The 25,713-nt window shown below is 44.3% G+C and overlaps 1 protein-coding gene across 10 annotated transcripts in view; it reads left to right on the top strand.

Annotated features, from left to right (window-relative positions):
- PRG4 (proteoglycan 4) overlaps positions 1-25,713 on the top strand; it is a 166,051-nt gene that overhangs the window by 100,505 nt on the left and 39,833 nt on the right. For 5 of the 10 annotated variants that reach the window (XM_069737250.1, XM_069737246.1, XM_069737248.1 and 2 more), the window contains 6 exons: positions 253-360; positions 3,937-4,038; positions 6,357-6,464; positions 8,960-9,049; positions 13,704-13,805; positions 14,283-14,363. In XM_069737250.1, the coding sequence (XP_069593351.1) occupies positions 253-360; positions 3,937-4,038; positions 6,357-6,464; positions 8,960-9,049; positions 13,704-13,805; positions 14,283-14,363 (591 nt within the window). The remainder of the gene's footprint in view (positions 1-252; positions 361-3,936; positions 4,039-6,356; positions 6,465-8,959; positions 9,050-13,703; positions 13,806-14,282; positions 14,364-25,713) is intronic. The other 5 variants (XM_069737251.1, XM_069737249.1, XM_069737247.1 and 2 more) reach the window with 5 other exon arrangements.

Below are 25,713 nucleotides of genomic sequence, written 5' to 3'. Positions count from 1 at the left end.
GGTAAATATGAGGCTGCCATTCTGTACTCGAACCCTGAATGTCGAATAAGTGAAGCCGTCCTAGAGTTGTTCTTCATTTTTATTGGATAGACACATTTTGCAGCTCAGTGAGAACCTAAAGTTCTACAATATTAATCGAAATCCTGCTCAGTTGATACAAAAGCAGCTTTGTAACTAAACTAAACTACTTTCACAAACTACAAATGAATTTGTGCATCTATTCTGCATATGTAAAAGTAAATGTGTTTTCAGAACCAAATCAAAGAGACACTGGTGATGATAATGATAAAACAAGAAAGCCCAAAACTCCAAAGGAAAGGGAAGGTGATGATCCTGATGGTACAGGAAAGTCTCCAAAAGGTTAGCTGGTTTGTTCACATGTTGCAGATTTGCTGCAGATTTGCCATCCACATTTGCGTAAAATCTGCAGCCGATTCAGTAACGACAGAGTGAATGAGATTTCCCGAAATCTCATCTACACACTGCTGATAAATTCTGTGCATGGGTAATTTATCAAATCCGCAGCATGTCAGTTCTTTCTACAAATTTGTTCTGTGCATTTCACCCTTTACTGTGGATAACATCAAATCATCACTCAATTCATAATAACATGTGCCTATAATGCATATACACACGCGCACACATATATACATCTGGTAAACAAGTGTTGGCAAGGATAAAGTACAAAGTTACTGGATTTTAATAGCCCATGTGGAGATGCTTCGGCCACAGTGTAAAGTTTTCTCAAGCTTGTCCACCCTTGTTTCATCTTCAACATCCTGGTAGATTGCAGTAGACTTTTATCAACAGTGTCTCTGTACATTTGTTCATCCTTCCTTCAATTACAGTGGGGCAAAAAAGTATTTAGTCAGTCAGCAATAGTGCAAGTTCCACCACTTAAAAAGATGAGAGGCGTCTGTAATTTACATCATAGGTAGACCTCAACTATGGGAGACAAACTGAGAAAAAAAAATCCAGAAAATCACATTGTCTGTTTTTATCATTTTTTTGCATATTATGGTGGAAAATAAGTATTTGGTCAGAAACAAAATTTCATCTCAATACTTTGTAATATATCCTTTGTTGGCAATGACAGAGGTCAAACGTTTTCTGTAAGTCTTCACAAGGTTGCCACACAATGTTGTTGGTATGTTGGCCCATTCCTCCATGCAGATCTCCTCTAGAGCAGTGATGTTTTTGGCTTTTCGCTTGGCAACATGGACTTTCAACTCCCTCCAAAGGTTTTCTATAGGGTTGAGATCTGGAGACTGGCTAGGCCACTCCAGGACCTTGAAATGCTTCTTACGAAGCCACTCCTTCGTTGCCCTGGCGGTGTGCTTTGGATCATTGTCATGTTGAAAGGCCAGGCCATGTTTCATCTTCAATGCCCTTGCTGATGGAAGGAGGTTTGCACTCAAAATCTCACGATACATGGCCCCATTCATTCTTTCATGTACCCGGATCAGTCGTCCTGGCCCCTTTGCAGAGAAACAGCCCCAAAGCATGATGTTTCCACCACCATGCTTTACAGTAGGTATGGTGTTTGATGGATGCAACTCAGTATTCTTTTTCCTCCAAACACGACAAGTTGTGTTTCTACTAAACAGTTCCAGTTTGGTTTCATCAAACCATAGGACATTCTCCCAAAACTCCTCTGGATCATCCAAATGCTCTCTAGCAAACTTCAGACGGGCCCGGACATGTACTGGCTTAAGCAGTGGGACACGTCTGGCACTGCAGGATCTGAGTCCATGGTGGCGTAGTGTGTTACTTATGGTAGGCCTTGTTACATTGGTCCCAGCTCTCTGCAGTTCATTCACTAGGTCCCCCCGCATGGTTCTGGGATTTTTGCTCACCGTTCTTGTGATCATTCTGACCCCACGGGGTGGGATTTTGCGTGGAGCCCCAGATCGAGGGAGATTATCAGTGGTCTTGTATGTCTTCCATTTTCTAATTATTGCTCCCACTGTTGATTTCTTCACTCCAAGCTGGTTGGCTATTGCAGATTCAGTCTTCCCAGCCTGGTGCAGGGCTACAATTTTGTTTCTGGTGTCCTTTGACAGGTCTTTGGTCTTCACCATAGTGGAGTTTGGAGTCAGACTGTTTGAGGGTGTGCACAGGTGTCTTTTTATACTGATAACAAGTTTAAACAGGTGCCATTACTACAGGTAATGAGTGGAGGAAAGAGGAGACTCTTAAAGAAGAAGTCACAGGTCTGTGAGAGCCAGAAATCTTGATTGTTTGTTTCTGACCAAATACTTATTTTCCACCATAATATGCAAATAAAATGTTACAAAAACAGACAATGTGATTTTCTGGATTTTTTTTTCTCAGTTTGTCTCCCATAGTTGAGGTCTACCTATGATGTAAATTACAGACGCCTCTCATCTTTTTAAGTGGTGGAACTTGCACTATTGCTGACTGACTAAATACTTTTTTGCCCCACTGTATATGAAGTTTACCAGTGCCATATGCTGAAAATCACGCACACCATGATGTTCCCACCTCCAAACTTCACTGTTGATATGATGTTTTGGGGGTGATATGCAGCGACTAGTGATGAGCGAGAATACTTGTTGCTCTGGTTTTCCCGAGCACGCTCAGGTGGTCTCCAAGTATTTTTTAGTGCTCTGAGATTTAGCTTTTGTCCATGCAGCTGATTGATTTATGGCTGCTAGCCAGCCTGAGTACATGTGAGGATTCCCTAGCAACCCCCACATGTATTCAGGCTGTCCAGCAGCCATTAATCATGAAGTTGAGGCAACGAAAACTAAATCTCCGAGTACTAACAAATACTCGGAGATCACCCGAGCATGCTCAGGGAAACCCGAGCAACGAGTATACTCGCTCATCACTAGCAGTGACTTTTGGCCTCCTTACATGGTGTGTATTATGACATCCAAAGAGTTCAATTTTCTTCTCATCTGACCAGACTATATCCTCCCAGTATTTCACAGGCTTGTCTAAATGCAGTTAAGCAAAGTTTAAACGCAGATGAACATGCTTTTTGTTCAGCAAGCTTTTTGTTCGCTTTGTGTGCTGAGCATGAATACAGGCCATAGAGGTTGAATGCACTTCTTATAGATTTAAAACAATTGTACCTACTGATTCCAGGTCTTTCTGTAGCTCTGCACATGTGGTTCTTGGGTCATGGACAACTCTTCTTATAACTCTTTTCACTCCTCTGTCTGAAATCTTGAGGGGAGCACCTGGTCGTAGCTGGTTTAAGGTGAAATTATGTTCTTTGCATTTCTGGACTATGGCCCCAACAGTGCTCATTGGAATATTCAGTAGAAATTCTTATCTTGTCCTCTATGATTTGCAACAATATGATTGCGAAGGTCTTGAGACACCTCACTGGTTTTACCCATCATGAGACGTTTTATGTGTGGCACCTTGGTAATGAAATACCTTTCTATAGGCCATTGGTTGAAACAGCTAATATTATTTTTCACTAAGTGGCAAGATTGCTTTATAATAACTGATAGATTTCAGCTGGTATCGTGACTTTCCATGGCTTTTCCCCCCTCTTTTTCTTCATATATTCAATAATTTATCCTGTGTTATTTCTCATTATTATACATTACTTAATTTAGATATCTATGATTTGATTCATTTGCCTGTGTGGATTGAATGGGTTGTTACTCAAATCTAGTGAGAATTTCATGTCAATAGCACCTTTAGCAATATATTTACTTAGAAAATTGGTGACTTGTTCAATACTTATTTCACCTTCTGTATTTACAGTATAATGTAGTATAGCCAGGTAGGACTGGGTTAAATCCTAGCACTACAGGTCATAATTAGAAACATCTGACTAGCTGTGACTAAGAACCTGAAAATGGGTTCACCTTGTGTCAGTCTGCTGGACGTTGAGCAGAGACAACGATTCTCCACTACAAATTGATACGTGTGTGAAAGTAAATGTGTTTTCAGAACCAAATCAAAAGGACCCTGATGATGGTAAAGCAAGAAAACCCAAAACTCCAAAAGACAAGGAAGGTGATGACCCTGAGGATAAAGGAAAGCTTCCTGAAGGTTAGCTGGATCGTTAACATGTTGCAGATTTGCTGCAGATTTTCATCCAGATGTGTGGGAAATCTGCTGCAGGTTACAGTAACAGCAAAGCGGATGAGGTTTCACAAATCTCATCCAGACACTGCTGAAAAGTTCTGTGCCGGAACCATTTATTAAATCTGCAGCATGTCCGTTCTTTCTGCAAACTTGTTTTATGGATTTCACCCTAGCAATGAATAGTGTGAAATTAGCACCAAACGACAACATTTGCACGTAATACATGCTTTGGTGCAAATGCACAGCTAAATTCACAAGCAGATTGGTGGTTTAGTGGTTAACGCTGCAGCACTGGGGTCCTGGGTCCACCAAGGACAACATCTGCAAGGAGTTTGTATGTTCTCCCCGTGTTTGTGTGGGTTTCCTCTGAGTTCTCCGGTTTCCTCCCACACTCCAGAGACATACTGGTAGGGACTGTAGGTTGTGAGCCCCATCGGGGACAGTGATGATGTCTGTAAAGTGCTGTGAAATCAATGGCGCTATATACGTGAGTAAAGTAAATAGCAGATAGTCATCACTAATATATTACAGACACTGAAAATTAAAGCATGAGGCTGGTGAGAATGCAGAATACTAGTCATATAATTGCCAAGAATAGTGATATTCCTAATATAGGCACATGGACACTTATTCTTAGTCAATCTGAAGGGACAGGTGCGCCTCAGATATTTTGTATTTTTCTCATTAAAGAAGTCAATAGAAATGTTATTTAAAGGAAATCTATCATCTGAATTGTGCCACCACATCTGAAAAGATCATGATGTAGGAAAAGAGATTCCAGCAATGTATCACTTTGTTTACTGAGTGCAGCAGTTGTAACACAATCTGAGTTCTTAGATGCAGCAGAGCGGAAAAACTGACCCCACCCACATCAGGTTCTCTATGTACATAGTCTATTGATAGTGAGCTACGTATCACATGAGGGGCCAGATTCGGATGAGTTCCCGAGTGCCAGCTAGTCACAGCAATGATCATGTCCTGGTGATAAAACCTTCACTATAATTAAACAACAGTACACAGAATAAGTGCCACATTTCTTAATTCTGTGTTTTAACCCCTACTTCATGCTGTCCTCAGATCGAATAGCAAAAACCTGCTGACAAATTTAATTTAATTACTACAAGTCTGTTAGACATGTTCCTCAATTTCACTGGTCAGTCACATTGTGTATTTCAGTGAGAATCTAGATGAATAGGATATTGGAAATTGTCTGCGGCATTAAAGGGAACCTGTCACCCCCCCAGGTGTTTTTAACTAAAAGAGCCACTAATGCTGCATTCTGTCAAGGTGGCTCTTTTATTTGGGGTCCCTTCTAATGCTGCAATATTAGTTTTTTTAATTAGCCCGCCATACTTGTAGTCTGTCCTGGGGGCATGTCTTTTCCCCCCAGACAGAAACGCCTCCCAGCCATCTCTCGACCCCTCCGTGCGCCGCCTCCTGTGCCTTCATTAACGTCGCCGGCTCCTGCACTGTAAGTTCCCATCAGGTGATGGGAGTCGAAGGGCAGCGCAAACTGCGCATGCCCGAAAAAGGATCATACAGCGCAGGCGCCAGGGACGTTAATGAAGGCACAGGAGGCGGCGCCAGGTGCACGGAGGGGCTGAGGCATGGCTGGGAGGCGTTTGTGTCCGGGGGGGGGAAAGACATGCCCTCCAGACAGACTACAGGTATGGTGGGCTAATTAAAAAAACAAATATTGCAGCATTAGAAGGGACCCCAACTAAAAGAGCCACCTTGAGAGAATGCAGCATTAGTGCTGCACAAGGTAGCTCTTTTAGTTAAAAACGCCAGGGGGGGTGACAGGTTCCCATTCATGAATAAAAGCATAAAGGTGAGTGGCGCTGGAAATAAATGGTCACAGCAGCCTTTATTAATTGTAACTTGTCTAAAAACCACACCATTAGTTTCCTGAGGAGATCCTGGATGGCCCATCAACACTGGACATTACGGAATACAACACTCTCCAGTCCAACTCGAAAACAACCAAACATAAAAAAGGGGCGAGAGGGCGGGATGTTCACTGGTCTGGATCCTGAATGGCAGATGTTGGACCACGGGTTCTCCTCTTCTTATAAAGGTGTCCTAAGAAACCCCACCTCTTCATAACAAATTACTCAAATCGTAAAAAAAATCCCACCCCATGTGACCTATCCTCTAACTCAATTCCGTTGCACATCAAAAGTGATTCTCCAGCTCAGTCAGTAAAACACAGCATTGTGGCTAGACTGGACCTCTCCACTGCAAATTGGCATTCTGCTACATGAAAGTAAATGTGTTTTCAGATCAGAGAGACCCTGATGATGATGACGATGATGGTAAAACAAGAAAACCCAAAAGCCCAAAAGACAAAGAAGGTGATGACCCTGGAGATAAAGGAAAGCCTCCTAAAGGTTAGCCGGATGAATAAGGGCTTGTCCACACACTGTGGATTTGCTGTGGATTTGTGGACAATCTGCAGTAGATTACAGCAGCAGCAAAGTGAATGAGATCAGCAGTGTGTGGCTGGAATCTCACCCAAACACTGCCGATAATATCCATGTGGAGACATTTTCTTAGATCTGCTGCCGGTCAATTCTTTCTGTGTGGATTTTACCATGTGAAATCTTTAGTAAATCTAATCGACATGTGTGGACGCACCCTTATAGTATGAGCAGCACAGCAGTGATATTGGATACTCGGCCTTACTAACGGGTACACAGGTAAGATGGACCCACCCGCAGCCCTTAAAATGTCCATTGGTGCAACCATTGCAGCCACCCAGGGGCCCACGAGGTAAGGGGGCGATTTCTGTCTCTAAAGCTGATGGGATTGTGCATTGCGATGACCTGCCTGCGTCTGCCCCTGCATAGATGTGATGATAACATGGATCATCATGCCAAAAAACACAAGGAAGTATTATTATTTTTCGTGTTATTAATATTGCTCATATTGCTACGTTTTAGCTTCATAGTAAATTGCATAAATACGTGTTTAATTATCAAATTATTAAACTACCTGTTAGAGAATCAATGCTCAAAGGGTTCTGTAGTAATCAAATTGTGTAACACAATGCCAGGACAAGAAATGTACTGTATTACTAAATGGGCCTGTGTAAGGAAGGTGCTGTCAGCGCCACTGCAAGACTCGTAGGGTACAATAGAGCTCCATGTGGCTGAAGGGCTTTTTATACTACAAGATTATTATGTCAAACTCTGACAGCGCCATTTAACAAGCGCCAGCATGGTGGCGCATCATGATCGCGGCTCGACAATGGAATGCTAGGACAGCCAGGGGTCTGTTGAAGACCTACGTGCTTGTGACTACAGAACTCCTTTGAAACCCAGCTTGTGATCGTGCCTCAAAGGGCACGGTGATTTTTATTATATGTTATGCCATTACTGTACATAGCACAAGCGATGAGATGAATCAGCTTCAATCCCCCAAGAAGAGTAATAATATGAGTGGGAAGTAAAAAAAATAGAAAAGTATTAAAAAATATGAAAAAAATAAAAATACATAAAAGTTCAAATTACCACTCTATTCCCCCATTAAAAATAAAAAAATAAATTAAGGTTTTTCAGTCACTGCAATACCACAAAAATGCTGTAACAGGCGATCAAAATGTCATATTTATCCCAAAATAGTATAATCAAAAACAAGTTCTTGCCTCACAAAGAACAAACCCTCACACAACTCCATCGACTGCAAAATTAAAACTTTACGGACTCAAAAAAAGGTGATATAACCCAAAAATTGCAACAAAAAAAAAATCAGATTTTTCTTTCACCACTAAAATAATATAAAATTGGACATGTTTAGTATTTCCGTAATCATACTGATGAGCAGAATGATAATGCAATGTTATTTGTACCACAAAATGTACACCATCAAAACAAATCCAGAGAAACAATGTCAGAATCGCATTTTTGTCACAATTTCTCCCTATTTGGAATTTTTTCCAATTTTCCAGTATATTATGTGGTAAAATGAATGGTCTCCTTCAAAAGTACAACTTATCTAAAAAACAACAAACAAATAAGCCCTTATTTGTCTATGTGGACACAAAAATAAAAAGTTATAGCTATGGGAAGAAGGGGAGGAAAAAAAAAAACGCAAAAACATAAATTGCCGGCTTTGTGGAGGGATTAATCATTTCCAGGCCACTTACAGTTTCCTATGTTACAGAATTGCAATTTATCTGTAAAAATCAGATGTTATACTGTGGCTCCATCTGTCATTTTCTTTACGCACCCATGGACCTATATGTGTATGTAGGCAGAGACCTTTTAGTCCAGGGCAGCGGGTGAGGAGACGCTACCGAGGACCGCAGTGTTTCAGAATCAAACATGCCTGGCTAAAATAATACTGCCACTGCTTGATATATGCTGTCCACGGATTGGGCAGCATGTCAGCTGACAGGTTCACTTTAAAGGAAATTTATCAGCAGGCTTTTGCTACTTTATATAAGAGCAGCATGATGTAGGAAAATAGACCCTGATTCCAATGATGTATCACTTAGTTTACTGGGTCCAGTAGTTTTGAAACAGAGTTCTAACCCCACCCACAACAGGCTCTGTATGTACATTGTCTATTGATGGTGAGCTGCTTATTACAGGAGGGGGCGTGGTCATATGACTTGTCATGAGGCAGCTTTTCCCAGGAATGATAATGTCCTAATGATAAAATATTTATTGTAAGTAAACAACAGCACACTGCTTGATAAGTGACACATCGTTAAATTCAGTTTTTTAACCCTACCTCATGCTGTCTTAAGATTGCATAGCAAAAACCTGCTGACATATTCTGTTTAAGATAAATGGACTATATTACATATCTCAATAAAATAAGGATTTCATTTTATATTCTAAACTGATTACTAATGAAATCTCAATATTTTCATCACAAGAACCCAACCCTAAAGACAAAAAGAAGCCCAAAAATCCAAGCAGTCTTGAAACTGAAGAAAATGTAGAAGAGCGGACTGATGTTAATAGTGGTAGGCTTACAAGTTTGCTATACTGATTTTTAAAGTGAGTCTACTTGATGTGGCCAAAAACAGCACCGATGTGTGGTTTTACCGCAAAATTGATGCAGCTTGCATGCCTGTGTCGTTTTGTGTTAAAACTGCTGTTTTTGACCATAATGTAAATCATATTGTAGATACCAGTAGCATTTCATTATACTCTAAGTGGTCACAGATTTTTCCAACCTGCTGCTGGACTACAGTTTTCCTGCAGATAGAAAATCTTGGCTAGCAGCAGGCTAGTTGATAGACATAGTTGTTATAATTAAAATAAAAAGATGTTCAAGTGCATATACTATGGAAGTTTCTCTACTTAATTTGCATCAGGCCACTTTTCTTCCACCTAAGCAAATGAATCAGTTTATACTGATCGGAAGAGCATATCCATACAAAGGCTGCTGGTGTAGGACATGTGACCAGACCTGTCCATACAAAGGCTGCTGGTGGAGGACATGTGACCAGACCTGTCCATACAAAGGCTGCTGGTGGAGGACATGTGACCAGACCTGTCCATACAAAGGCTGCTGGTGGAGGACATGTGACCAGACCTGTCCATACAAAGGCTGCTGGTGTAGGACATGTGACCAGACTTGTCCATACAAAGGCTGCTGGTGGAGGACATGTGACCAGACCTGTCCATACAATGGCTGCTGGTGGAGGACATGTGACCAGACCTGTCCATACAAAGGCTGCTGGTGTAGGACATGTGACCAGACCTGTCCATACAAAGGCTGCTGGTGGAGGACATGTGACCAGACCTGTCCATAGAATGGCTGCTGGTGGAGGACATGTGACCAGACCTGTCCATACAAAGGCTGCTGGTGTAGGACATGTGACCAGACCTGTCCATACAAAGGCTGCTGGTGGAGGACATGTGACCAGACCTGTCCATACAAAGGCTGCTGGTGTAGGACATGTGACCAGACCTGTCCATACAAAGGCTGCTGGTGGAGGACATGTGACCAGACCTGTCCATACAATGGCTGCTGGTGGAGGACATGTGACCAGACCTGTCCGTACAATGGCTGCTGGTGGAGAACATGTGACCAGACCTGTCCGTACAATGGCTGCTGGTAGAGGACATGTGACCAGACCTGTCCATACAAAGGCTGCTGGTGGAGGACATGTGACCAGACCTGTCCATACAAAGGCTGCTGGTGGAGGACATGTGACCAGACCTGTCCGTACAATGGCTGCTGGTGGAGGACATGTGACCAGACCTGTCCGTACAATGGCTGCTGGTGGAGGACATGTGACCAGACCTGTCCATACAATGGCTGCTGGTGGAGGACATGTGACCAGACCTGTCCGTACAATGGCTGCTGGTGGAGGACATGTGACCAGACCTGTCCGTACAATGGCTGCTGGTGGAGGACATGTGACCAGACCTCTCCGTACAATGGCTGCTGGTGGAGGACATGTGACCAGACCTGTCCGTACAATGGCTGCTGGTGGAGGACATGTGACCAGACCTGTCCGTACAATGGCTGCTGGTGGAGGACATGTGACCAGACCTGTCCGTACAATGGCTGCTGGTGGAGGACATGTGACCAGACCTGTCCGTACAATGGCTGCTGGTGGAGGACATGTGACCAGACCTGTCCATACAATGGCTGCTGGTGGAGGACATGTGACCAGACCTGTCCATACAATGGCTGCTGGTGGAGGACATGTGACCAGACCTGTCACTACAATGGCTGCTGGTGGAGGACATGTGACCAGACCTGTCACTACAATGGTTGCTGGTGGAGGACATGTGACCAGACCTGTCACTACAATGGTTGCTGGTGGAGGACATGTGACCAGACCTCTCCGTACAATGGCTGCTGGTGGAGTACATGTGACCAGACCTGTCCGTGCAATGGCTGCTAGTGGAGGACATGTGACCAGACCTGTCCGTACAATGGCTGCTGGTGGAGGACATGTGACCAGACCTGTCCGTATAATGGCTGCTGGTGGAGGACATGTGACCAGACCTGTCCGTACAGTGGCTGCTGGTGGAGGACATGTGACCAGACCTGTCCGTACAATGGCTGCTGGTGGAGGACATGTAGCCAGACCTGTCCGTACAATGGCTGCTGGTGGAGGACATGTAGCCAGACCTGTCCGTACAATGGCTGCTGGTGGAGAACATGTGACCAGACCTCTCCGTACAATGGCTGCTGGTGGAGTACATGTGACCAGACCTGTCCGTACAATGGCTGCTAGTGGAGGACATGTGACCAGACCTGTCCGTACAATGGCTGCTGGTGGAGGACATGTGACCAGACCTGTCCGTATAATGGCTGCTGGTGGAGGACATGTGACCAGACCTGTCCGTACAATGGCTGCTGGTGGAGGACATGTGACCAGACCTGTCCGTACAATGGCTGCTGGTGGAGGACATGTGACCAGACCTGTCCATACAATGGCTGCTGGTGGAGGACATGTGACCAGACCTGTCCGTACAATGGCTGCTGGTGGAGGACATGTGACCAGACCTGTCCGTACAATGGCTGCTGGTGGAGTACGTGACCAGACCTGTCCGTGCAATGGCTGCTAGTGGAGGACATGTGACCAGACCTGTCCGTACAATGGCTGCTGGTGGAGGACATGTGACCAGACCTGTCCCTACAATGGTTGCTGGTGTAGGACATGTGACCAGACCTCTCCGTACAATGGCTGCTGGTAGAGGACATGGGACCAGACCTGTCCGTACAATGGCTGCTGGTGGAGGACATGTAGCCAGACCTGTCCGTACAATGGCTGCTGGTGGAGAACATGTGACCAGACCTGTCCATACAATGACTGCTGGTGGAGGACATGTGACCAGACCTCTCCGTACAATGGCTGCTGGTAGAGGACATGTGACCAGACCTGTCCATACAATGGCTGCTGGTGGAGGACATGTGACCAGACCTGTCCATACAATGACTGCTGGTGGAGGACATGTGACCAGAGCTGTCCATACACTGACTGCTGGTGGAGGACATGTGACCAGAGCTGTCCATACAATGGCTGTTGGTGGAGGACATGTGACCACAACTGTTCATCAACCTCCAATGGAAAACACCTCACATGGGAAAGCTGCTATTTTGTTGGAGGAGCCTGATTTACTGGTCTGGTCACATGACACTCCCCCTTGTGTAAAAAAAAGGCATGTACTTTAGTCAATAAAATGCAAGTTATGCAACTTGTAAAGTGCTTTGCATTAAAGGGACACTGTCACCTGAATTTGGAGGGAACAATCTTCAGCCATGGAGGCGGGGTTTTGGGGTTTTTGATTCACCCTTTCCTTACCCGCTGGCTGCATGCTGGCTGCAATATTGGATTGAAGTTCATTCTCTGTCCTTTGTAGTACATGCCTGCACAAGGTGCAATCTTGCCTTGCGCAGGTGTGTACTACGGAGAACAGAGAATGAACTTCAATCCAATATTGCAGCCAGCATGCAGCCAGCGGGTAAGGAAAGGGTGAATCAAACACCCAAAAACCCCGCCTCCATGGCTGAAGATTGTTCCCTCCAAATTCAGGTGACAGTGTCCCTTTAAGCATTCTATTGGAAGATTGCAAGTTTATACCGAAAGCAGGATTTAGATGGCTCCTCTGACACATCTGCTTACTTTGGGAGGCAAACAGATAAATGTTTGGACTTTGTTTATTACAGACATAGATAGATCAGATTGTGCAAATCGTTTTGCACCAACTTTACCAGGTGGTCATTTCTGTAAAATTGCTGATGGTGTACTGTTGAAGTGGATGTGCCTTTCCTCCAATATGTATTATGGTACACTCCTTCATGGCTGTTCCTGAATTTATTCTGCTGTTTTTCATTACAACTTGCCTGTAAACCTTTCCAACTTTTTCTGAAAGCTCGGTGGCTTCTTACAAGAGGATGCCTGCTTCGACTTTTGAGGTGATACACAAATTGCCATAGTCCCTAATGAGAAGTTTTTTATTCCTTGCTTATTTTAATTAGTCATACAGTATATCCAAAATTATTTTTCTATGTAAAAAGGAGGGTTGTCTAAATCTAAACCAAAATATGAGGCCTCTCCTGGGGATAGGTCCTCTTTAAAAAGAAGTCAACAGATGAATCATGTCTCATTGTATCAAAGGAACCCTGCTGTCATCTGACCAGATAGAGGAATATATATATTACATCAGTATTCCTCAGGAAATGATATTCACCAACACCACTCTTCCCCCACATTGAGTCAACAATGTTAGCGTGTAAGAAAGCCATGCCTTCCATAAGGATGACACAAATTTAATGTGTAACTGATATGTTAGAAGGGTTTCTTTTTGCTATAAAACTCCTTTTAGACTATTAAACCTTCCAAAATAGATGGATAGTGGATATTCATAATTCCAAGCACATAAAATATGTAATGACATGTCTGTTCTTATTTTTAGCATTGGATTTATTAGTTAATGAACCTCAGTCCAACAAGTTCAATGTTCTCTGATCATATTTAGGATATAGTCAGTTTCACATTTTATAAATTCAATCATTTGACTTCATATTTGGTTGGTACATAGTTATTAGTTAATTAAATGCATATATTCACATATAGTCAACTAAGGCCAAGAATTCAGAATAGGAAGAAGACATTATAAAGCTTGACATTCATTTTGTCTTTTCTATAGCCAATGCCGATGAGAATATATCCACATCTAACCAGAGGACCAAAAAACGTTCACCTTCAAGTCAAAAGAAGAAGCCAAGAAAACCAGGGGATGATACAGATGGTAATTGCTGCAATCATAGAAATATGTATAGTGGAAATAAAAAGTCTACACATCCCTAAAATAGCAAGTTTTATCATATAAAAAAATCATACTATGAAGAATCAATTCAGAACTTTCTCAACCTTTAGTATCATCTTTAATATGTACAAATCCATTGAGAAACAACTGAAATAATTTTGAGATGGGAAATAAAAATAACAAAAACTAAAATAATATGGTTCCCTAAGTGAGGACACACTTATAATTGGGGATGTGGTTGTGTTCTACCCCCCTGCAATGTAATACAGACTTGCATTTTCTACACATATAGACCAAGATTATTGAAAATGTATAAACTAGATTGATATGATGTGAATGGATGGATAGCAATACTACATGATTATAGTTCAGTTTCATTAAATAGCAATTAAGAACTTATAAAATACATTTCTGAGGGGCGATGAGTGGTGATTTCAACAGTTTTCTATTCTCAAAAAGATCCATTAGGAAAAGGGAAAAAGAAGCCTGATTCCAAAAAAACAAAAAAGAAAAAAGGAAAACCTACTGATGGAGATAATGGTAAGAAAAAACATTTATAAACAAATATGTAGTGATATATGAACTATAATTTATAAACTTATAAATTAGATTTTTAGACTTACATTGAGAGCTTAAGACAATTACCTCTGACTTCCGGTCAGAATTTGCGGTCAAAAGATCGTGGCTCGAGACTAGAGCGGTGACAGTAACAGCTGAAAAAAGTGGCTGACAAGTTTGTTAGTAGGGGCAAGGTACAAACATTATTTTCACCACTATAGTGTTCAAATAAAGAAAAAACGCTACGTCCAGGTGATTTTGCGTGCACAGAGGCTGTCGGGTGTCACCTGATTCTCACAGCTGACAGACGGTGCTCATAGCCAGGAGTGGTGCACGCACTTTCACCCCCTAAATCACAGAATTTAGAAGGCATTCAGAGGAGGGGAGCCCCCTCTGCCCTCCGATCGTTGCCATGATGACCCACGACATCCAGGTCACCAGACTCTAGCAATCATGTTAGATCATACTCGGTGAATGATCTCACAAGTTTGTGTGAAAGCAGGCTGACAGTTCTAATGCATTGCAATGCATTAGAACTGTGATGAGACTGTTACTTGTTTACTTGTTGGCGGTTTCCACTATTTGAAGTATATCCAAATGGAACATGGCATTTGCTAATTATTCCAGCACATTTTGCATTCAAAAAGTCAAATGGTGCTCCTTCCCTTCCGAGCCCTGCCATACGGACAAACAGTAGTTTCCCCTCACATATGGGATATCGGCATACTCAGGAGAAATTGAAAAACAAATTGTATTTGCAAATTTTCCTGTTACCCTTGTGAAAATACAAAAAATAGGGAGCTAAACAACATTTTGAGGGGAAAAATGTGATTTTTTTTTTTCATTCTCATGCCTCAACATTATAAACCTCTGTGAAGCACCTGAGGGTTCTGAGGGTTCAATTTGCTCACCACACATATAGATAAGTTTCATGAGTGGTCTAGTTTCCAAAATGGTGTCACTTGTAAGCAGTTTCCACTGCTTGCTTCTTCCTTTCCGAGCCCAGTATCAGCTTACTCAGGAGAAATCGCACAACAAATTTTTGGATCCATTTTTTCCTGTTACCATTGTAAAAATAAAATAATTTGGGTCTAAAGTAAAAAAAAATTAAAAAAAATGTAAATGTTAATTTTTTCCTTCCACATTCTAAAAATTCCTGTGAAACACCTGAACAGTTAATAAACTTCTTGAATGTGGTTTTGAGCACCTTGAGGGGTGCAGTTTTTAGAATGTTGTCACTTTTGGGTATTTTCTGCCATATTGACCCCTCAAAGTCACTTCAAATGCGATGTGGTCCCTAAAAATTGTTTTGTAAATTTTATTGGAACAATGAGAAATCACTGGTAAAAATTTAACCCTTCTAACTTTCTAACAAAAGAAAATTATATTTCAAAAATTGTGCTGATGTAAAGTGGACATGTGGAAAATGTTATTTATTAACGTTTCTGTGACATGATGCTCTCATTTAAGGGCATAAAAATTAAAAGATTGAAAATGGCAACAATTTCAAAATTTTTGCAAATTTAAATTTTTTTTTTCAAATAAACTCAAATTTTATCGAATACATTTTGCCACTATCATGAGGTACAATATGTCTTGAAAACACAGTCTCAGAATTAGTGGGATCCGTTAAAGCGTTACAGAGTTATTACCTCATAGTCATAATTGTAAAATTTGACCTGGTCATTGAGGTGAAAACAGGCTTGGGGGTGAAGGGGTTAATGTAACCTACTACATTTATCCAGCAGTATTTAAATTAATGTAATATACTACATCTTTCCTGTAGCATTTTAGTTTGGGGAAATGGTACAAAAGATGCATTAAAAGGAATCTGGGAGCATGATTTCACCTCCACCCCCAAACTATGTATATTCTGTATGCATAGAATGCTGGTTGGTCTGACTAAACAGGACATTAACCCCTTCACAACCTTTTATGTAAATTTACGCCAAAGGTCGTATTCCTGTGTTTGAAGTGAGCAGCTGATTAAATCAGTCATCATGTGCCTTTACCAGCATCAGGTGAAGCGGTGCGCCGCCTGCAGCTGTTAACCTGTTAAATCCCGCTGTCAATCACAGACAGCAGAATTTGACATGCACCAGCAGTAAAAGGATAATTCATCCCACCCATCGGCACTCCTGTCACACGATCACGGGGTGCCGATGGGTTGTCATGACAGTCAGAAGTCTGCTGATGACCCCCACACCTATTATCATGATCTTCCTGTGATTGACGGGCTGTGGCTGGCATTCCTAGCCGATCATGATTTTTGCTATACATAGCAGTATACCAGCAGTAATATGTATAGCATTAGCAAAAGAAGTAACTCTGTGTTTTTGCTGCTGCATCACACTGTTGTCTCATGTGCAGTCTGTGATCTATTAGTATACCCAAGTCTTTTTCACACGTACTGTTGCTTAATTCTATTCCTCCTATTCTACAGATTAAATTTTAGTTTTTTTCTTGCCCAAATGTAGAACCTTGCATTCCTCCCTGTTAAATATCATTCTATTAGGGTACCGTCACACTAAAACGACGCTGCAGCGATACGACAACGATGTCGATCGCTGCAGCGTCGCTGTTTGGTCGCTGGAGAGCTGTCACACAGACAGCTCTCCAGCGACCAACGATCCCGAAGTCCCCTGGTAACCAGGGTAAACATCGGGTTACTAAGCGCAGGGCCGCGCTTAGTAACCCGATGTTTACCCTGGTTACCAGCGTAAACGTAAAAAAACACAAACACTACATACTTACATTCCTGTCGCGTCCCTCGGCGCTGTGCTTCTCTGCACTGACAGTGAGCGCCGGACAGCCGGAAAGCACAGTGGTGATGTCACCGCTGTACTTTACGGCTGGCCAGCGCTCACCAGTAAGTGCGGGAAGTTGAAGGCGAGGGACATGACCAGACACCGGGAAGGTAAGTATGTAGTGTTTTTTTTTTTTTTACATTTACACTGGTAACCAGGGTAAATATCGGGTTACTAAGCGCGGCCCTGCGCTTAGTAACTTGATGTTTACCCTGGTTACCAGTGAAGACATCGCTGAATCGGCGTCACACACGCCGATGCAGCGATGACAGCGGGAGATCCAGCGACGAAATAAAGTTTTAAACGATCTGCTATGACGTACGATTCTCAGCGGGGTCCCTGATCGCAGTAGCATGTCAGACACAGCGAGATCGTAAGGATATCGCTGGAACGTCACGGATCGTGCCGTCCTAGCGATCATAGTGCCACTGTGTGACGGTACCCTTAGTCACTGCCCATTGTTCAAGCTTATCTAGATCTTTCAGAATCCTTTCTCTGTCTTCTCAAGTGTTAGCTATCCATCCTAGCTTTGCCTCCTCTGCAAATTTGATTACAGTAGTTTACCTTCAGTTTCCTTATCTAAATCATTTATAAAAATGTTGAATAACACAGAGACCAGGACAGAGCCTTGTAGTACCCAACTTGTAACACTTTTCCTATTGGCTGTGGAACCATTTATTACCACTCTTTTAGTATGATCACTGAGCCAGTTATTAATTCACCTAGCCATAGCCTTTTCAATCCCATACCTGGTCATTTTTTTCAATAAGGATAGTATAAGATACTTTATCAAATGCTTTGCTGAAGTTAAGATATACTGTACTATAACACATTTCCCTGATCCACCCAATCAGTGATTCCATCATAGAAGGAAATTAGATTAGTCTGGCATGACTTGTTTGCTACAAACCCATGCTGGCTCGGGTTAATAACTGTATTCTTATCCAAGTACTTACATACATGCTGTTTAATAATTTGTTCAAATCTCTTTCCTGGGATAGAAGTAAGCCTCACTGGCCTGTAATTTCCGGACTCCTTTTTTGAAAATAGAGATGTTGTACAGGATGTTTTATGGATTAAGTCCGCGCTGCCACAATAATACAGATTCGAATGTAATGAAAAACTCTGGTGGTTTAATCAATGTGTTTCAAGGTCTATCTGACTCCTTCATCAGGAAAATACCACAAAGAAATTTGACTAGCCCCTCCCACACATTGCTAGGTGTCGAGTTCCTGCCGCTGCACGGGGGAATCTCGAACCATGTCCGCTGCGGTCTCCCATTCTTCTCCAGCCACAGTGGAACCTGCTCAGCGGAGATTTCGGTGCCAGCACCTGGCTCGGACAGATACTGCGTGTTACTGCTGCCCTTCCAGGTTCAGCCATTACAACCAGTATTGTTCGGAGGCGAGCAGACGCTCCTGGGACTAAGCCCTGTTTTTCTCCTTTTGAGCATGCCCAATGGTAGACCTCTCATTGGAGGTCAAGGGTCACACGCTCAGGTCCTGTAGCAGCTCCTATTGGTCAACTAGGAAGGTCATGGACAGCTACGACTATAAAAGGTTTGCATGGCCACACGGCCATGCGCTAGTATCATTTGTGTTTGGCTGTTGCCAGTGGATACTCTACCACTCAGTTGATATGTGGTGTGAGTCTGTTTCGCTTTGGGGTTGTACACTCAGGCAGGCAGCTAGCGTCAGTGGGGACAATTGGCCTTGGCTTAGCATCTGGTTTCTTCATGTCTGCGGTTAGCACAGAAGAGTTCCAGAGCAAGCTCAACCCTAGTTAGGGTATTATTATCTGTGTACAGTGTGACTCTGAGGCAGCAGAGCTCACTTTCATTTCATATGGGATTAAGTTTAACCCACGTGTGAGCTCAGTGTCCATCCACCATTACTTTGCAGCAGGTATCTCTGCACGGTAGACCCCGAGCTGCGAATGCACCTATTATCAATCTCTCTATTACTCGGTGCGTTCCGCTAGCCCCAACAGTATACTAGAGCCAGGGTCTGGCTAGTAATGGCGGATTAACAGCAACTGCTGCGGTACATCCAGCAGTTGGAGGGCAGGTTGGCGGCTCTCGAGGGCACAACCTCAGCTGTAGATGTTACCGCTGTAGCTGTTCAGGCTGCTAGCGTGACTGCAGCAAATTTGTCCACTGTCACCCCTGTTCCGACCTTATCTTGCCTCCCGCTGCCAGATAAATACTCTGGTGATAGTAAATCTTGTAGGGGTTTCATGAGGCAGTGCGCAATACACCTCCAGCTCCTGGCTGCACGTTTTCCCACAGAGCAGGCAAAGGTGGGATTCGTTATATCTCTCCTGTCAGACAGGGTGTTGGAGTGGGCTACGCCGCTGTGGGAGCGTGGTGATCATGTGGTGCAGAATGCTCCACTGTTCTTAAGCACTCTGAAACAGGTCTTTTTAGAACCTCGAGTCACCCGTGATACGGCACTCTAACTGTTGGCATTGACTAAGGGCTCGTCCATGGTCAGCCATTTTGCCGTCCACTTCCGGACTTTAGCATCTGAACTAGAGTGGTCAGATAAAGCCCTCATTCCTGTATTTTGGAGGGGGCTGGCTGTCCATATGAAGGACGCTTTGGCCACTAGGGAGATTCCCGCCACACTGGAGGAGCTAATAGCTGTATCTAGTTGCATAGATCTTCATTTAACGAGCGAAGGGTGGAGCGAGCCCAGTGTAGGCAGAGGTTTTGGCTGGCTCCCACCTTCACCAAACCTTTGGAACCTCCGGTCCAGGCTCCCAAGTCACATGAGGCCATGGAGGTGTCACAAGCGGGATCTAAGTCCCGGACCGCTCGTGCACTCAAGGTCTGTCATGTCTGCCGGCAGTCAGGACACCTTGCCTCCAGATGTTCCCAGCGGTCGGGAAAACGTCAGCATCTATTGGTTTTAGGAGGAGGTACACTAGATACGGCGACATTTTCCTCCAAACTGTCCTTTAAAGGGACAATTACCATAGGCTCATCCACTCATTCGGTAGAGCTTTGCGTGGATTATGGGGCGGAGGGCAGTTTTATGTCATCTGCCCTTGCCCAATGACACGCAATACCCCTGGTGATGCTCACCAAACCAGTGACCGTACGAGTGGTGAATGGGTCGACACTGCCCTCACAGATAACACACCAGACGATCCCAATTACTCTGTCGCCATCTCATCAGGACATTATTTCTTTACTCATCATTCCTGAGGGAATTGATGAGGTCATGTTGGGGATACCATGGCTAAGCTACCACTCTCCTCATATAGAGTGGTCCTCAGGGAGAACTCTGGGATGGAGTGAATCTTGTGAGGGTAGATGTCAGAGGGAGTGTGTTCAGGTTGCTACTACTGAGGTACCCGCAGATCTTTCCTCTCTCCCCAAGCAATATTGGCCCTATGCAGACGTGTTCTCCAAAAGGGCTGCGGAGACCCTTCCACCTCATCGCCCCTATTACTGCCCTATTGACCTCTTGCCTGGTTCTGAGCCTCCCCGGGGTCGAGTCTACCCGTTATCTCTTCCAGAGATGGAGGCAATGTCTCAGTACATCCAGGAGAATCTGCCAAGAGGATTCATTAGGAAGTCAGTGTCACCTGCAGGGGCTGAGTTCTTCTTCGTGCAGAAGAACGGAGAATTACGTCCATGCATAGATTACAGGGGTCTTAACGCCATCACAATTAAGGACAAGTACCCACTGCCCCTGATATCTGAGCTCTTTGATAGGCTTTGGAAAGCAAGGGTTTTTACTAAACTAGATCTGCGGGGTGCTTACAACGTGATTTGCATCCGTGAGGGGGATGAATGGAAGATGACTTTTAACACCAGGAATGGGCACTATGAATACCTGGTGATGCCTTTCGGGCTCTGTAATGCCGTTTTCCAAGACTTTGTGAACGATATCTTCCGGGATATGCTCTCCACCTCAGTTGCAGTCTATCTGGATGATATTCTCATCTACTCTCCAGATATAGACTCCCACCGGAGAGATGTTTGCAAAGTCTTCGACCTCCTATGGCAAACTCCCTCTATGCCAAGTTGGAGAAGTGTGTGTTTGAGTAGGAGTCTTTGCCTTTCCTGGGCTATATCATCTCGGCCCAAGGATTGGCTATAGATCCCGCCAAGCTACAGGCTGTTATGGACTGACAGGAATCCCATTCTCTCAAAGCGGTGCAGCGCTTTATGGGGTTCATCAATTATTATCGCCAGTTCATTCCTCACTTCTCAATTTTGGTAGCTCCCCTGGTTGCCCTCACCAAGAAGGGAGCAAATCACAAATTGTGGTCGGAGGAGGTCTCCAAGGCCTTCCTCTCTATTAAGTCCCATTTTGCTAGCGCTCCCATTCTACATCGCCCCGATGTAGATAAGCCGTTTATAATGGAGGTGCAGGAGCAGTCCTCTTCCAAAAGGATGCTCAAGGTCGGAAGCATCCTTGTTTTTTTTTCTCCAAGACCTTAACCCCCGCGGAGAGGAATTACTCCATCAGGGACAGGGAGTTGCTAGCTATGAAATTGGCCTTCTCGGAATGGAGATACCTCCTGGAGGGGGCTCATTTTCCCTTCCAAGTGTTTACTGACCACAAAAATTTGGTTTATTTGCAGACTGCCCAGTGGCTAAACTCTCGCCAGGCTAGATGGTCCCTGTTCTTCTTCCGGTTCCACTTTACTCTCCATTACCTTTCCGGGGAGAAGAACATCCGTGCCGATGCTCTCTCGCTCCGTGGTGTCTTCAGTAGAGGAGGAGCCTTGGCTAATTGTCCCTTCTGAGAGCCTGAGGACCATGGCCCCAGTTTCGCTAGAGTCTGGCCCCCGGGCAAGACTTTTGTGCCATCTAATTTGCAACCGGAGGTTCTCTCTTGGGCTCACTCGTCCAGGGTGGGTGGACATTTTGGGACCAAGAGGACATCTGAGCTTCTGGAGAGAACGTACTGGTGGTCGCATATTGCCCATGATGTCGGGGATTATATTCGGGCATGTGTCTCCTGAGCCAAGAATTGGTCTCCTTGGCAATGGCCTGCTGGGCTACTTTACCCCCTGCCAGTGGCAGACAGGCCCTGGGAGATGGTCAGGATGGACTTTGTGGTAGGCTTACCCAAGTCTCGTAGCTGCACCATTATCTGTGCAGTCACCGACCATTTTTCTAACATGGTGCACTTGGTGCCGCTTTCACGGTTACCTTCTACACGGGCCTTGGCAACGTTGTTCATTAAACATGTTTTCCGTCTACATGGCATACCTGACAAAATTGTCAGTGACCGGGGTTCCCAGTTTGTGTCTCAGTTTTGGAGAGAGCTCTGTCGTTTACTCAGCATTGAGCTGAATCTCTCTTCTGCGTACCATCCCGAGACGAATGGGTTGGTAGAGAGGGCCAACCAGACTCTAGTCACATACCTGTGACATTTTGTCTCCGCCAGGCAGGATGACTGGGCATCTCTGTTACCTTGGGCGGAATTTGCTTTAGCCGACTCCACCGGGCAGACTCCATTTCTCCTTAATTATGGTCAGCATCCGCGTGTCCTTGTGCCGATGCCCATGTCATCCACCAATTCTAGGGTGGCAGACTGGGTGGTGGAGGCATGTGACATTTGGGAGCGCACACAGGATGCCATCCAGGCCTCCAAGGAGAGAATGAGGGTTTCTGCCGATGCACACCGGCGCTCCGCTCCGGCCTTTGCTCCTGGCAACTTATTGTGGCTCTCCGCCCGTAACATTAGGGTGCGAGTTGAGTCCACTAACTTTGCGCCCAGCTACATAGACTCTTTCAAGGTTCTGGAACAGGTTAACCCTGTGGTCTACCGTTTTGCTATTCCTCTGCGCCTAGCTATCACTGACACTTTTCATGTATCCCTCTTAAAGCCCGTCTATATGTCCCGGTTTTCCGAGTCATCTGTCAGGACATTGGGTTCGTCCACGGATGAGTACGAGGTGAACTCTATCTTGGGGTGCAAGGTGGTACATGGCAAAAAATACTATCTGGTGGACTGGAAGGGCCACGGCCCAGAGGACAGAACCTGGGAACCTGTGGTGCACATTGGGGCTCCGCTGCTCAATGTAGCCTCTGAATGTAGCAAGGCCCAAGGAGGGGGAGTAATGTTAGGTGTCAAGTTCCTGCCACTGCACAGGGGGAATCTCGAACCATGTCTGCCGCGGTCTCCCATTCTTCTCCAGCCACAGTGGAACCTGCTCAGCAGAGACGTCGTCCCAGCGCCTGGCTCGGACAGATACTGCACGTTTGCTTACTGCTGCCCTTCCAGGTTCAGCCATTATAACCAGTACTGTTTGGTGGTGAGCAGGCGCTCCTGGGACTAAGTCCTGCTTTTCTCCTTCTGAGCATGCCCAAGGGAAGACCTCTCATTGGAGGTCAAGGGTCACATGCTCAGGTCCTGTAGCAGCTCCTATTGGTCCACTAGGAAAATCCTAGAGAGCTACAACTATTAAAGGTTTGCATGGCCGCACGGCTATGCGCTAGTGTCATTTGTTTTTGGCTGATGCCAGTGGATACTCTACCACTAAGTTGATATGTCATGTGAGTCTGTTTAGCTTTGGGGCTGTACACTCAGGTAGACAGCTAGCGTCAGTGGGGGCAGTTAGCCTTGGCTTAGAATATGGTTCCTTCATGTGTGCGGTTAGCACAGAAGAGTTCCAGAGCAAGCACAACCCTAGTTAGGGTATTATCTGTGTACAGTGCGACTCTGTGAGGCAACAGAGCTCGCTTTCATTTCATACGGGGTTAAGTTAAACCCACGTGTGAGCTCAGTGTCCATCTGCCATTACTTTGCAGCAGGTATCTCTGCTGTTGTGAATTCTGTTGTCGAACTCCCTCCTGTGGTCGTGAATGGTACTTCGGCAAGTTCTGTCTATGGGCTCCCTCTGGTGGCTATGAGTGAAGCTGCTGCTTCTGAGGTTCCTTACACAGGTGACGTGGTTTATCCTTTGGTTGGCTGCTCTATTTAACTCCTCTCAGATCGTTACTCCATGCCAGCTGTCAATGTTTTTGCATTGGTTCAGTTCGCTCCTGGATCTCTCTGGTGACCTGCCTTCTCCTGCAGAAGCTAAGTTCCTGATAGTCATTATTTGTTCACTGTTTTCTTGTCCAGCTGGTTATCATGATTTTGTCTTGCTAGCTGGAAGCTCTGGGATGCAGAGTGGCCCCTCCGCACCGTGAGTCAGTGCGGAGGTCCTTTTTGCACACTCTGCGTGGCCTTTGTAGGTTTTTGTGCTGACCGCAAAGTTACCTTTCCTATCCTCTGTCTATTTAGTAAGGCTGGCCTCCCTTTGCTGAAACCTGTTTCATTTCTGCGTTTGTGACTTTCATCTTTACTCACAGTCAATATATGTGGGGGGGCTTCCTTTACCTTTGGGGAATTTCTCTGAGTCAAGATAGGCTTTATTTTCTATCTCTAGGGCTAGATAGTTCTTAGGCTGTGACGAGGCGCCTAGGTCTGGTCAGGAGCGCTCCACGGCTATTTCTAGTGTGTGTGATAGGATTAGGGCTTGCGGTCAGCAGAGCTCCCACATCCCAGAGCTCGTCCTGTATGAGGTTTAACTATCAGGTCATTCCGGGTGCTCCTAACCCCCAGGTCATAACACTCTGCACGGTGGACCCCGGGCTGTGAATGCACCTCGTATCAATCTCTCTATTACTTGGTGCAGTCCGCTAGCCCTAACACACGTCTTTTGAATATGTTTGTTGTGAACTTTATTTTTTTGTGTACTGCTCCCCATTATTTTAATGTATTTCAATTGTTTGTACCAGTAAAATTTATACATTTACACTTTTTATTATATTTTTTTATGTTTATTTTGTGGTCATTCACTTTTTTGGTGTAGTCCACATAGTGAACATAGTAAATAAAAATCAGTTGTGGAATTGCACTTTTTTTTGCAATTTCAACGCACTTGGATTTTTTTTCCCGCTTTCCAGTGCATCACATGATAAAATAAATGATGTCATTCAAAAGTATAATTCATTTCACAAAAATGAAGCCTTCACACGGCTATGAGGACGGAAAAATAAAAAAAGTTATGTCGTTTGGAATAAGGGGAGGAAAAAAACAAAAATGAAAAAAAAGAAAATCACAAGGTCATGAGGGGCTTAAGCAACCTCGGGGACTCCTATTGAACCTGATAACAGAGCTCTGCCTAGCTTCATCTAATTGGAGCATGGGCACCTTCTCTCCATCCTCTGTCAATGGAACTGCCAAAAATAACCAAGTACAGAACTTATCTTTTTCTGCAGTCCATAGACAATGAATGGACTGATGTTGGTATGCTCAACTGCTGCTCCATTCAGACAGGGGCTCTTCTGTTCTAGAGATCACAAGGAGTCCAAGCAATCAGTAAATTATAATTTCTTATTGATATGGAATAATTTACTGTCTTTGGAAAGTCCAGACTTCCTCATATCTTGTTTGTATTTCTGACAGCATATCATCTGTGAAATGAAAAGAAAAAGCACTGACATCAGCTACTCGGCATTGGCAAATGTTGTAATTTGGGTGTGTTTTAGAACATTAAAACAATAATGGAAG

Source organism: Ranitomeya imitator, chromosome 8, assembly GCF_032444005.1.
Source record: "Ranitomeya imitator isolate aRanImi1 chromosome 8, aRanImi1.pri, whole genome shotgun sequence".
NCBI classification, from domain to species: Eukaryota; Metazoa; Chordata; class Amphibia; order Anura; family Dendrobatidae; genus Ranitomeya; species Ranitomeya imitator.
This window is presented reverse-complemented; position numbering and strand designations above follow the sequence as displayed.